Source organism: Homalodisca vitripennis, chromosome 2, assembly GCF_021130785.1.
Source record: "Homalodisca vitripennis isolate AUS2020 chromosome 2, UT_GWSS_2.1, whole genome shotgun sequence".
In the NCBI taxonomy this organism is placed as follows: Eukaryota; Metazoa; Arthropoda; class Insecta; order Hemiptera; family Cicadellidae; genus Homalodisca; species Homalodisca vitripennis.
This window is the reverse complement of record NC_060208.1, coordinates 73,641,979-73,656,749: the sequence shown is the minus strand read 5'-3', so window position 1 is coordinate 73,656,749 and position 14,771 is coordinate 73,641,979. Positions and strand designations below refer to the sequence as shown.

The window sequence follows — 14,771 nt, the reverse complement described above, 5'->3', positions numbered from 1 at the left end:
ATTTGACTGATAAGTAAAAAGCTGAGTGTGTGAGAATCAGCCAGCAGACTCTCCAACTATCTATAACATTGGGAATCGGATTATTTCCAAAATTGTCCCTGGTGAGAGACGCTCATACCATTTTATGATGTTCGAACTCGAGGAAAGAGTTGCATATTGGTGTTTGAATACAAGCCATAACCCCCCATAATTGTCAAGAAATAACCGGTGAAGAAAGTAATATACTTTGAGATTAGTGCCCTAATTCTTCCTCATGGATCTCGATAGGAGGCATCTCCTACCCCCTAATCTTACACATCCTGAATATCCTGTCACTCGGAAGCAGCGCTAAGTGCAATTTATAAGCTTCTTGTCCTAAGGGAACAAAAAAAAGAAAAAAAGTAATATACGCTTTTTCTTCAGGAGTATGGTGAAGGCTATTAAGCTATAGGGACAAGGTCTCAACAAATTGATTAACTGAACAATACTTGCTACAAATTCTTCAGGACGTAAACATTAAGGGTTTAGATTTGCACCATGGAACTGCCTCTTGTCAAACTGTTGTAAAAACTTTGGTGGAGTATTTGGCCACAAATGCATCCCCTCTTATTAAATGGGCACCTCCCTTATTTACATCCCTAATTTATTATTATCTGTAAGTTTAATGCCTGGTGTGGATGGTATAAGAAGCTAAGATATAAAAATTGTATTTCACTCTTTTGCTGACATAATGTCAATAATAATAAATGCATCACTTAAATCAAAGTTCCTGAATGATTGAAGACAGCCGGTATGTAAGGGAGGAAGCCACACTTGTTTTCTAAACTATCGTCCTATATTGATTTTGTCAGTTGATAAAATATTGGAGTACAATATCGCTATCTTAATAATTACTTTGAAAATAATAGATAGTAGTCAATATGGGTTTAAAAAAAGAAAAAGTACTGAAACGCTTTTGCAGGACTATTAAAAATTATTTAAATAAAGAATTAGATGGTAAAAACAAACTATAATTACAATCATTGACTTTTTAAGGGAGTTTAATAGTTTGCAATATGACAGAATTATTGGTTCACAGGAAAGTATTGGAATAACAAATAACTTGTTGACTGTTTTAAAGACTATTTACAAACCAGGAAATTAATCCTAATAATATTATAAATGTGAAAGTGCATTGACTTGTTTTGCTTTCACACGTAAACTATTCAAACGATTATACTGAAATTTTACATAGATATTCTTAGGGTTCCTGGTATGAATATAGGCCTATTCTTATTTCAAAAATCCCTTCTGGCTACGCCCCACTGGTCTGTAAAGTTGTGAAAATCCCATCTTGGTCGCTAAAGTTGCTATCAAGATCACTTTCCTTGTTGGCACTGATTTTATCATTGTCTTTTTTAATTTCTAAAAGTTTACAAAGGTGACAAACCTTGTGAAGAAAACTCCTTAGGGCAACAAAGAATAACAACAATGCATAAATATAACACATTAGTTATGTTTATTTCATTAACGTCACTACAAACTAAGATAAAAACAATATTCATATTTACAATGATGCATCTCGTAGATTGCTTATGGCTAAATCACAACACAGCTGTTCATGGCACCCCTCCCGTCTTGCGATATGTCTGACTCACAGTCATTGGCGCACGACTTGGTCCCTCGCTCGCACAGCATCACGCCCACATCGCGTCACTTTGCTTACACAACTAAATAACTGCCAAGGCAGACAGAGGGCACAAATTGGACAAAACTACTACAAACCAGTATTCTTCAATAAAGAAGTGTATAATTAATTCTGTTTTATAACCTCCAAAGAGAATTTCAAAATTTCAGAAGGATAGTCAGAATTACAAAAAATAATTTCTATGTAAAAAAAAAAAAAAAAAAAAACATTTGTGAAACAGAACCAACAATAATAATTTCACAAAAACTTATTTACACTGATCTTATTAACATATGCAAATAGAACAAATTGAATCAATTCAATTTCATAAGCAAGAACTCCTGAATGTTGAAAACCGGTAGTAGAAAATCACTAATCACAAACTGTTCAGAATAAGTTTATTTGAAACTAAAAGTATAATGCTACTTTACAACAAACTGTACTTAATATCCTTATTATCTTTATTTTATATCAGTTTATAAATAAATATTTTCATACAATTATTGCTTGTAACGTAAATTTGAAGCACAATAACAAAATCCAATGACATCCTTATTTTGTATTGTTAACAAATGTATTTTCTCTACAATAAAAATATACTCGTTTTACTGAAAAATACAGTACTTCCTTCCAATACTTACCAAGATTTGCTTCACTTTGTTTACTACTGGAAAAACAGTAATTGGAGATTTTAAAATCGACAATATGTGCCATCTGTCAACAAAATATAATAATAAATAAACATAAACTACATTAATCTTAATCATATCCTAGTTTTGCACATGTGTGAAGTTAGGTTATTTATTGTGTTAAGATTACAAAAAACACATTTACTCTTAAAGCAGAATAACAGGTTTGCTTTCACAACAGTGTAGAAGCAAAAAAGTCCAATAAACCACAATAAAGAGTACAGTTTTATGGTAGAAAAAACATACTCTATATAAAAAAATCACAAACAGGTCACTCCAAAATGGCATTGCTACAAGTAAAATAAAGTGAAATAAAATAACCATGGTGATATATGGCCAATTATTATTTTGAGGGACAACTTTTGACAATGACAAAATAACAGAAATTTGTATTAATTTAAATTTTAATTATAAATAAGTGAAACTGTAAATGTATTATTTTATTTTATTTATGCTATTATCATACTTTCTTTTTGTTCAAAATGCAAACAGAAAGAGTGCTATTTTGAAGAATGTTATTTTGAGTGCTTTATTTTAACAAAAGCTTTTTCACAAAAAGGTTTGGAATGTTATTTATGACAAACAAATCTAAAATATGTTCTGCCCACATAACAATACATGTGATGAAACAAGTGAATACAAAAAAATGGTTTATAGTATTTAATTTAAAAGAGAGAAAATTAAGCAGGATAAGTAGCAATGGCACTTTGGATTTAAATTTGACACATGATGTTCATAAAGGTAACAACTGCCTCAGCATTCAAAATATCTCAATGAAACATAGACTTAACAACCAACAGAGATCAATTGGTAATTTAAATTGCATAATCTAATAAATACTTCTACTGAACTCAGAATAGCTCCGGATAAATTTGTTGCCCTCATTATTTCATAACAAAGGCAATATAAAAAAAAACAAACAAAAAAATAGTGAGATTATTAAAAATATATTTTTGCTATTAATTGATAGTACATAACACAAATTAAAATAAAACTATTAAGTAAACAGTTCATTTTTTACTTTTATTATGTACACCATTTTGATTTTTATTTCCAACTGCACACATTGTCATAAAATTGAAAATATGATTAACACTTGTTAATTATAATTAATTAATTACAGAAATATAGTATGTTAAAACTATCATTGAAATGTTTATCTCAAATGAGGGAATCGAGGCAATTAATTTTACATCAAACCTGAGTTAATTACTAACTCAATAGGCTAAACAACCAGAAGTGTCATCATAAACTTCGTACATTGCAGTTCCACATTTCTAATACATGACTCCATAAAAGGTTTTGAGAACTGTTGGCTACTTTCACTAATGTACAAGAGAATTTATAAATCACTTCCCAGCCAGCAGGAAGTGTTATGGCCTAGAAAAGTGAAAATCCCGTTCTGAGAGAGTCATGGATAGCTGCACCATGTTACAACAGCTCAAAAACTTAACAAGTGTTTAATAGACGACAGATGGACAGGAGGAGACTCCACAACGCTCCTGCCAAAATGCCGACATTAAACATTAAAAAATCAACATTTTGTGACAAATTATAGAATTTGTCCAAAAATAACAAAAGTATTAAATATTAGCTGCCTCTCTAACAAGAGATCTCTACTTTAAAGAAACAACATAACATCAAACATTTTTCTATTCATATTAATGAAAACAAAACAAAATGTATACATTTACAAAAATGAAGCACCTATCTCCTTGCCACCTTTGTAAAATATACCACTAAATTACATATTTGTTGAAAATAAATCTTTTTCTTCTAATGCAAGTCTTAAATAGGCCACATAGTTATGTTTTATTAAAGGAAATTGGAAAATAGTTAATTTCTGTATTACATTTAAGTTAATAATGAAATAAAATAGGTCAATAGTGTATACTACATAAGCAAAGTAAAATAAAATTATGGTTTACAGTACAAAAAATTCAGACTTTCATTTACTACCACTCCTAAAACAAAACTGTAAAAACATAACTTTTTATAAAATCTGAAGGTATTTACACAATTAGCACTAAATGATTTGCTTATTAAACAAAAACTACATATGAAAAACCAAGTCACTTTATTTTATGTCAACCTAACAGTTCTGAGCTCAATCGAAAGCATTACAATGTGCAAACACAACGAGGATTTATTTTTAAACAAGATTTTCGTTGAACAACATCAACCGATATCAAACGAAACCAACATAAGCTAAAACCTAGAAAACATTATTGCAAAATATTCTTTGGCTATAGCGTAACATAAACCACAAACACCATAAAATCTGTATAAAAGTTTGCGTGTTATGATGTGAAGGACAGGTGTATCGCAGTTGCGGTGTTAATCCCCCGGGTGCTCTGGACACGATCGGTTCACCTCGAACCATCGGTCGATGCATCTGAAACAGAGCAATCAAAATAAAAGTACATATCTTCATTTGACTGGATCATGCTTCTTAAGAGTATTCAAACTATTTCTGCTTGATGCCAAAAACAACAGCTAGTTCTAACAGCCATGTATCTATAGTTATCTCAACCTTTGTTCCCACCCCAGCATTTTTAGGCCATAAAAATATTACTACTTACTATTGGGTATGGATATAGAAAATTAAAACAAATTTTCACTAATATACATGTGTGAAACTCATTGTCTAATAAATTTCACTTGCCATCGGCACTGAACTTATTTGATTGTGCTCTCAGCTCACTGGACCACTATAGGTAGCCATGGTTGTTCTCTGTGTCAGGTCATTGATTTATGACCACATCCTGTATCTCAGCTTGGCCACATTTAGTGTCCCTCACTGTTTTGCATAGTTATAAAATTCAATCCTTGTGCAGTTGTGGCTGGAAAGTGCTGCAATCTTTCGGCCAAATAAGTAACTAAATTAATATTTCTCTATTTACAGCACATATCATAGTGAGAATCGTTTACAATTGTTTTTTATCTGAGTGTAAGTGTCACTGTAGCTGCTACAGTATACCTTATCAACTTATTAAAATACTAGTGCATTTAGTGGAGATGAACCTCAAAATATGAAAACGAGTTTATACTCTGTTGAAACTAAGAGACCTACTTAAGACTGATTGTATTTTTATTCTGTAAATAAAAATTATTCTAAAATAGATCAATCTATAACTTAAATTACATATTACTTGGTTTGTTTAAAAACATATAATAAATAACAAATTGATAAAGATTCAACCTTCGTGCTAATAAACTTTGTAAATTATTTGAGAATTTCATTTAAATCTCAGTCATTTAAAGTGTCGAAGATCAAATACTACCGTTTAAATCCCAAAGTGACGTGCATGGTTACGCAAGCGCCAAGTGGTGACCCAGCAGACCACTAAATGTGGCCTGGTGAGCTGAAAAGACAACCATCTAAGACTCCAATTGAGCTGAGCAAGAGATAAGTTCGGGCCACACTTAGTGGCCTACCGATCACAAGGGCTAAAATCTCCTTGTGACTGCTACAAAGAGGTTTCTTATAAATGTTTTGAAAACAACAAATATGAGTTTAAATTTTTATTTAAAAAATGTAAGAAAATATAAAGTCTACCATAAGAAATAATTCCAACTTTAGCCACCATATTGGAAAATTTTTGGAAAAGCCACCTGAATTCTCATTATTAAATGAATATTTAAGAGTATATAAACTCCCCAACTAAAATTTTCTGTACATTCAGTTGTTCAGCAGATGCCACTAGTATGACATCCTGTTTAGCCCTTCCTTTTGATCACAAATCAAGGCAGACAAGATCAAGTTTTTAAATCTCACTGCACCTCAATGTGGTGCCTGATGATTAAGTTCTATCACCACATGAACCTTAAGATTAAGCAGCCTTGTCAATAATGTCCACTGTGTGCTACCAACTGGCGAAATTAGCGAACTAGTTTTAAAACTTCTTATACTATGATATGAATATTTTCCTTGTTTCCTCTTGTTTCTTTGGTTGATACTACTACTTAGAGGAAATACAGGGTGTTTCAGACCACCCGCCCACAATTTCCTGTGGTTGAACCATTTGACAGAGTGCAAATGATGCAATACAGTGATGCAATAAACTGTAAACTTTAATAAATATCATACTGTAAACTTGTTTTGTCACATTTAAATTAACAAGATTAATTAAAATTAAATTTTTAAATTTAAATTTGCATACATTAAAATACATACGTCAAAAATCATAATAAAAGTATCACTGTTGATCAGCTGTTTTAAGGTTTGTTAAAAACACTGTAATGGTTTCGAGTGAATACCAATCTCTCTACTCCGATTATAGGTGCTTATCATACATGTTTCACTAAATATGATCAACTATTTTAATTACTAAAGATGCTTGAATTGTACTAAAATACAGTTTCTTTTTCAAATAACTTGTAAACTGGAAGAGACAGAAGTGAAGTTTAAATTTTTAATCTTTCTTTTTTAATACCCTTTATTTCATGTGCCACATGACCTATGCTCTCATTTAAAATTATTTCGGGACGGGGCTGCAAAGATTTTCGCCGTAAAAAAATTTGGTGCTGTACGAAGAACTAGCAAAAACTGTGAAGCAAAAATTCATAAGCTTATCTTGTGCTGTTTCAAACATAAAAATTGAAACTTAAAAATTAAAATACAAAAATGCCACAGTAAATTTGGTCAAAACTTAAAGATATTTTCAAAATTTTTGTACTTAACTGTTCAGCGTTCCAAGACCTTTAAAATTATGTGCCATGTGGATTTGTGTTACATGGAACTGGACCAGGAAAGGGTTAAGATGGACCTGGACAGTTTTAAGATAAGTGGTTATATATTGGTCTTTAATTTTTTTTAGTGATTTTAAGTTGACTATATTATTTACCAACAGTTGCTTTTATAACCATTAGAAATGATAAAGTCCGGAATCTATTAGTGATAAAAAAATCAGGTAGGCCTGATCAATGATTTGTAGAATGTCTTTTAGAGGAAACTTGATCACAACTCATCCTTATTTATTTTAGAGGTGTTCGTTATTAAGCGAAAAAAATTGAAAACAACCTTACAAAGGACAGTTGTAAAATACTTATATCAAAGGTCTCTTTTAGGTGATTTGCACATGTACTGTAATTGCATTATTTTAAATGCACACTTTATTTGAAATACATTGCTTTTATTAAATTCATGAGTTTAAATTAGTATTTCTTTCCTTTTGGCAATTACTTAGAGCAATATCCGTTATGAAGAGGAATAGCTTGCATGAGTTGGGATGGAGTCATAAAGACGTGGCAGCTTCAGTGTGACAACTGAGAAATGACCTGGAGAGATAGAACAGTTGTGGCAGAATAAAACCCAATTGCTTAGGTAGTTAAATTAAGGAGGCACTTAAGAATATCACATGAGAAGTAGGGCTGTAATTTATAATTATAGCAAGAAATAGAGGTATATAATTATTATTAGTAGATGCTCTTTCAATCTAATTATTCTTGCATCTGTGTATGTAAAAATGGAAAGGGATTTTCACTTCAATACCGACAAATGATAAAATGATCCAGAAAAGATGATGGAATGAAAAGTACACACATCCAGTTTTATACCAAAAGGTTAACTTATGTCCCAATAAACAGAAGTGTGCTTGCAAAAGTGTCAAAGGTGAGGAGGTGGTTGTTACAAGTGAATACCGTGCAACTGATGTTCAATGGTTTTATTCAAGTTACTTAAAAATGAACTTTCTCAGTTATTTAAAATGTTTATTATCTTGAATAATAAAAATAACTATATGCAAACCAAAGTGCTAAAATTTAAGCAACAAATTACTACACAATTACCAAAAATTATTCAAACTCCTTGAATGGAATTTTATGTACAAGCCTATGCGTAATGCAACAGTTTTATTACTAATTTTTGTGAAACATGCATGGTCATGATACAAATAAGGCTACACGATCTTATCTCTATGAAAGGTCAATTATGACTACTATCAGTAGATAATAACACATAACTTTTGTATTAGTGTAGTTGACGTTAGTCGAATAAAGAGTTGCAGAAAACTATAAGAATTATTCAAATGTGCCTCCAATCAACTCATTTGTTTTCTGATGCAACTTCTATCAAATTAACTGGTGAGGCTGCAATGGAGGTATCATTCTTACCCGTGGTGACAAACTCATACATGGAAATGTCTGAGAAGGTTGCACTGGAAAGAGCAATGAAGAAGCCAAGTTCTGAGTTTACTACATAGATAAGGAACCATCCGTTAATTACATAATGCTAGATTCAGACTTTCCGGAGTCCTCCCCCGTGTAACAGTAACACTAACCCCCCCCCCTCAATAATTACATAATGCTAGATTCAGACTTTCCGGTGTCCTCCCTCCGTGTAACACTAACCCCCCCTCGATAATTACATAATGCTGCCACCAGCACCCTTCCCTAATTTATATTATTCTCAAAATTGTGATAATGGAGACAATTTTAAAATTCAAAGTAAAACTAGCATTCCTGAACTATAAAACAGTTTTGAACTGTTTGCTGTTTCTTCTCAGGATGTACATTTTTGTAATTTAAAATCAACAATTTAAACAGTTATTCCCTGTCTACTTGTTTAGAGATTTTAACTAAATTCTATTTCCAACCATAATGTAGCAAGATAATCACTACACAATTACAAAACATGTGACTAACTATCCTATTAAGGTAATACTATAATGACCGAAAAACAATGATTCTAAATTTATAGCGGTGTGAAACAGATTTTTTTCAGCACTTAATATGTGCCGAATTTAGGCGTGTCAAACAATATAAGCTTTCTTTTAGGCAGACGGGAAACATTTGTGTCTGTGCATTTGCTGAGTTGCCTGCAAGATGAGGTGAAGTTTTTATCCGCAATAAAATTCTCATACAACTCAGGGTGTTTCCCATATGATTTGAAGATTAGTAAAGCTATCCTAATCCTAAAAAATAAAAAATTATCCTTGATTGAGACCAATATCAATTACTCATATTTTAAAAAACATTTCAGATAATGATACACTTTTTGCATAAAGTAAAATCTACTGAGCATTACTATACTACAGTACATTACTTAAGGTCATTACTGACTGTACTGTACTACTTCCTTGAAACCAATAATATAACTTGTTCCTCTCAATCTAGGTTTCATCATAATCTCTCCACAATTTATACAGTTTCTTTATTTGTTGGAAAAGCAGTGACTTTGGTTGAATCAAATGAGCACGAATTTACTCTCTTTTTCCATTTAATTAATGTTGTCAACCCAAGACTCAAGCTTGCTTAAGGTGGAATAAATTTGAGTCTAGGCTGAGATATGTTATGGGTTTCTGAAGATTTTGTTAGAATTTTGATCATCTCCAGAATTTTAATAGGATTTTTGTTCTGCATGAACTTGCTGATCAACTAGAGTCTCAGAACATGAGAGATTTTCAGAAAATATTTTCCATCAGATAGCATCTTAATACTCCCCTTTTTATAATTTATCATTGCATTGATTTTGTTTTGAATAACATCAATTTGTTTAAAATTGCAGAATGAGGCTTCAATTTATTAAAAATTCAGCAATGGAAACTAAAATTAGTTAAAGTATAGAGGAATTGAAGTTACACATTTACAAAAATTCAATTCTTTACTTTGGTTCTAAATTATATAACTCTTCAAAATTAGGACATTATCTGGTCAGAAAGGCATTTTACTGTTTGCATGAAGTTGTTCTCAAGTTTAATTTAATATGAGCTTAACATTTACTTTATAATTATATTTTTATTATTATTTATTTATATTTTTTTTCATGGAAATGATGTAAACAAAACATGTTCTAATATTTAAAATAAATATATATATAAATAAACAAAATATAAAAATTACGAAAAATTTAAAGCACCACAATATTTATTTATTTTCGTTGTAGACTTAAGTTTTTTTTTGGGGGGGGGGGGGTTACAACTCCCAAAACCTTTTCCCCTAGTTGCAAAGGATAATTTTTATTACATTTCAAAATCTTAGTTTATATTAGCTTGAAGAAACACTCTGTTCCATGCAAATTGATTTTAACTGACAGCTTTAAATATCTAGGTTTAATTCTTGACCAAGAAATAAACTGAAAAAAAAAAAAAAAAAAAAAAAAAACAAGAAACATATAGAACAATTGAAAAGGTAATTTAATAGTTTTTAAGCACATTTCATTTTTTAAACTTAAATGTTTAGATAATGTTCTAAAGGTCATTATACTTCTACATTACACTCACAGGTGCACAGATTAGATTACTGATAATTTTGATAGTGTGATACTTTTGAAACCAATCTGAAATCCTTACGAATTCGGCAATAAAAATGATTAAAAATAAGAGTACAATGGAATCCACACACCTATTAAATCAAGCCTGACATTAAATCAACAGAACATATTTATTCATAAAGCCATGAACATTTTTTACATTTCAAGAGGCAATTTACCAGAATTGAATAATGTATACAAATTTGAAGAGAAACGAGGATGTATTAGATCCTATGTCTAAATTAACTTTCTTTACAAAAATAGATTGTTTTACAGTTAAAAATTGTTTAATTTAATTCCAAAAATATTAAAGAGGGGAAAATCTTAATTTGTTTTTAAAAATATTAAAATCTTGGCTTTTGAATCAATTTTCTGCAATTATACAAATATAATCAATATTACTTTTTAAATGTGTCATAATAATAACAATTTAGTTATACCAATGGGGTCTTAATTAAATATAATATAACATATATATATATATATATATATATATATATATATATATACTGTATATATATTTAAAGTATAAAACTAAGCACTATATCTACACACAACTTTGAATATAGCTGGGAATAAAAACGTAAATAGAAAAAAAATAAATAAAATAACAACAACAAAAAAGAAAAAAAACAATTATGTAATGAATATACTGAACATTATATTATATTATTCAGTTTACTTTTAGTATTATGGTTTAGTTTTCCTAGTATATGTTATATAATCCTATAAAAATAATATAAGCAGTAATATATTTGTACAATTTATGTAACTTTAAAAAACAAAGCATATTCTATTTACAATTGCACCGATTGCCTCAAAGTGGTTGTAGCAAATAAGATGTCAGTGTTCTTACCCCTTGTGGTAGATACAGAGACAGGGTAGCCTGGCGATGGTATCACCTTGGGTCAACTCCTCCAGACATATCACACACTCCCCTTTGTCATCACTTAAAACATCCTCTGAAACATGACAAACAATGATTCTTAGTAACATTTTAATGTAAAAAAAAACTTACTTACAGTCTCCAGATACCAGGTTTTTTTAAAAATGATGAGATATTTGTTAACATCAAAAACGTACAGGCTTAGCTAATGGACAGATTTTGCTCAAATCTAGCAAGTTGCATAGTCTGCCAATAACCCCTGTGAAACAATCAAAAGTTTTCTAAAAAATAGCTTCAACAATTTAATTTATATTTGTAATGTTTTCAACCAATATTATGTTTAGTAGAATTTCCCTGAACATTTTTTTTTAATTAAAATAATATTGAATAAAATATTGCTAGTAATAATCCAAATCGATACATGGTACAGCCAGGATATTCCGGGTTTAAACTTTAGTTTTAATGGAATTCAGGAATGTTTTTCAATAAATACGTTTAAATTATTTATTAAAATTACTGAGATTATTTGCTGCCTAGTCAATGTTCAAGAGCCCCTAAATAATTTCCCCATAAGACAGACACAATCATTTCCTCGACTGACAGTAAATGCATGGTATATGTGCTTGAAAACACTTTTAAAAATTAGGAAAACACGGGTAAACAACAATTTTTTCATTACGTTGATGACATTTTGGCATGTAAATTATTACTATATGGTTTAGTATTTTAGTGTGTATTACTACTATTTACGCATTTTGTGTCACAAGATGGTAAGCAGATAGCCCAATCAACAAATTCTAAAAGAAAATCAATAAATGGAAAGATCAATATGGGGTGTTATTTGGGGTACCTGGTAGTATAACATACTAAAGTAGTCAACCCCATGAGTGACGGAAGAGTGGTGAAGGGAGTGTTTAAGATCCCTTTTTTGGGCTTTTTGCCTATATCTCAGAAGGGGTTGGTCCTACTGAAGATATAAAATGAAAGCTGATAAAATTTTCAACATGTTTTGTTCTTATAGATTTTTGCTATCTGTTACGGTTAATGACATACATATAGCGAGCATAGTAAGCAGGCAGGTATGCACACAATAAGGATATAGGGCATTTCTCAGGTAATCATCTAACTTCAACGGTTGACTGAGAAATGTTAGACAATTATGGACAGTAAGCTCGAGGCAATGTAGCCCTACACTGAGACTTGGGAACTTTGCCCGACATTTGTAGTTGCAACAGCTGTTGTGTTGATTAAAAGAGCAGCGAATAGCCCAATTAACTACAACTGTGTTTGTTGGTTTGCACTGGAACTGACAACTAAATTATGCTTTGAAGGAAGTTTTCAACACAAATTAGGTAAACAAACAAATAGAAATTCAAAATATGGCACAAAATTCTTTCACTACGTAAATATTGTTTGGTAGTGTCCACACAACCAAAGGATTCTCTAAAATCTGAGTTGGATGTCATTTATGTAGCATCAAATGTTTTACAAAATAATTTTCATCATGATGTGGTTCCCATATTTTTTTAATTTTTATATGGCAAAATAAATTCCTACAAATGGTAAAAATATAAAATATGCTTGAATAATCGACCTTGTAACGCATTAATGCTACTATATGTGAATTGTATTTATTGTACATACTGTGCTTGTATGTACAATATGCTTGTATGCTTGTATGTACAAAAAAATATGCTTGAATAATCGACCTTGTAACGCATTAATGCTACTATATGTGAATTGTATTTATTGTACATACTGTGCTAATTATAACTGTACTAACTTTTACCCAGGCTTCGTACACAATTTTTTAAATCAAAGTACATGGACTACTTAGTTAAAACACTTATGATGTATATGATGGGATATTTTGCAAACATAAGTAAGAATACAATCAGGTACACATTATATCCGGTTTTCATGGTTAGACAATCAGAGGTTGAGGGACTAACTCTTATATAAAATTTTGCACGTATAGGAGAATTTCTGCTTCAAATGAATTATATTCCCGATACCACATCTGTTTGCCTAGTTGCCTCAATGAAGAAAATATACACATAGGTCTCCAAAACCTACTTGGTTAAAAAAAAGACTGCTTATTTCCAGCTCTTGTGATCTAGTTTCGGTCTAATATTTCCAGTGCCATAGTTGAGTTTGCCTCGACTTCTCAATAAAAGAGCTACATTGTCCTGATAAATACATTACATGCAACCACATACGACTGAGATGCCTACTTCAGCCAAAACTTCATACTGTTTAAATTAAATTCAAGTCAATGTTGTTATTATAGTGTCAAATTTGAGATTGATTTTTTTTGTTCCAACTAAAAATATATATGTATATAGGTTTCAGAAACCTACTTCTGTTAAAACAGGACTACTTAGTCTTCTTTCGGTCTAAGATATTTCCAGTGACATAGTTGAGTTTGTGTTGTCATGATGCAGAAAATGTACATAAATGAGTTGTAGAAGTCTTGTTTTTCAGATTGCAGTATGGGAAAGAATGGCTTGTTGAAATATGTTAATTTAAAAATGCCTCATCACAATGTCAAGGAAGCCAACCAGTCTTGAGTATTACATAAACATTCCCAGTTTTCCTCATTAAGGTGGGCCCCATAACATTGTTTTAATAGTATTACAAAAACCAAACTTTAAATAAAATATTAGATGTTTTTATTTAAACTGACTCAATCTGGAATAAACGTTATAGGGTATCTTTGTTTTTATTATCTACATTACACCACTAATCAAGTACTTATACTATAAAATTAAAATGTGAACAAAGTAAATACATAAGTATATAAGTAATCCCCTCCACACATCACATTTGATGCTATGTCAAGTAAATACCCTTTATAATGTGAGAGAAGGTACATTACCATTGTATATCAGTCTGGGCTTTGTTAGGCACATAACAAGGTGACATTCGATGTCGTCCGGCAACACAAACTTGGAACAAACTGGGCACTTGATTCCTGCAACAGAGAGACGGCTATTACAATTTATTGTCAGAAGCATGTCATATCACTTTTAAAGTAGTAAAACAAATATAATGAGGACATCACCTCATGAATGAAGCCAAAAACAGGTACAGTTGTATTGTGTGTGCACATTAAAAAAGGGTCAATTACGCAGATGTGTAAGAGTAATTAATAATGAACAATCGATTGATCCAACTCACACTGACATATTCATATCATTCCAATGTAATTATCCCAGTTTAAAAAAAAAAAAGATCTTTATTCTTATGTTAATATGGTTGCTATAATGAATATTATCAAAGTTTTCCTGTCTATACAGC

General features: G+C 30.8%; 1 protein-coding gene across 3 annotated transcripts in view; it reads right to left on the bottom strand.

The window, feature by feature from the left end:
* Positions 1-1,454: 1,454 nt before the first annotated feature.
* LOC124354172 (E3 ubiquitin-protein ligase znrf2) overlaps positions 1,455-14,771 on the bottom strand; it is a 72,818-nt gene continuing 59,501 nt past the window's right edge. For 2 of the 3 annotated variants that reach the window (XM_046804435.1, XM_046804437.1), the window contains exons 2-4: positions 14,350-14,445; positions 11,442-11,547; positions 1,455-4,729 (exon numbers count right to left, since the gene is read on the bottom strand). In XM_046804435.1, coding sequence (XP_046660391.1) covers positions 4,672-4,729; positions 11,442-11,547; positions 14,350-14,445 — 260 coding nt within the window. In that variant the 3' untranslated portion in view covers positions 1,455-4,671. Of the gene's footprint in view, positions 4,730-7,006; positions 7,104-11,441; positions 11,548-14,349; positions 14,446-14,771 lie in introns of those variants that run through there. The other variant, XM_046804436.1, reaches the window with a different exon arrangement.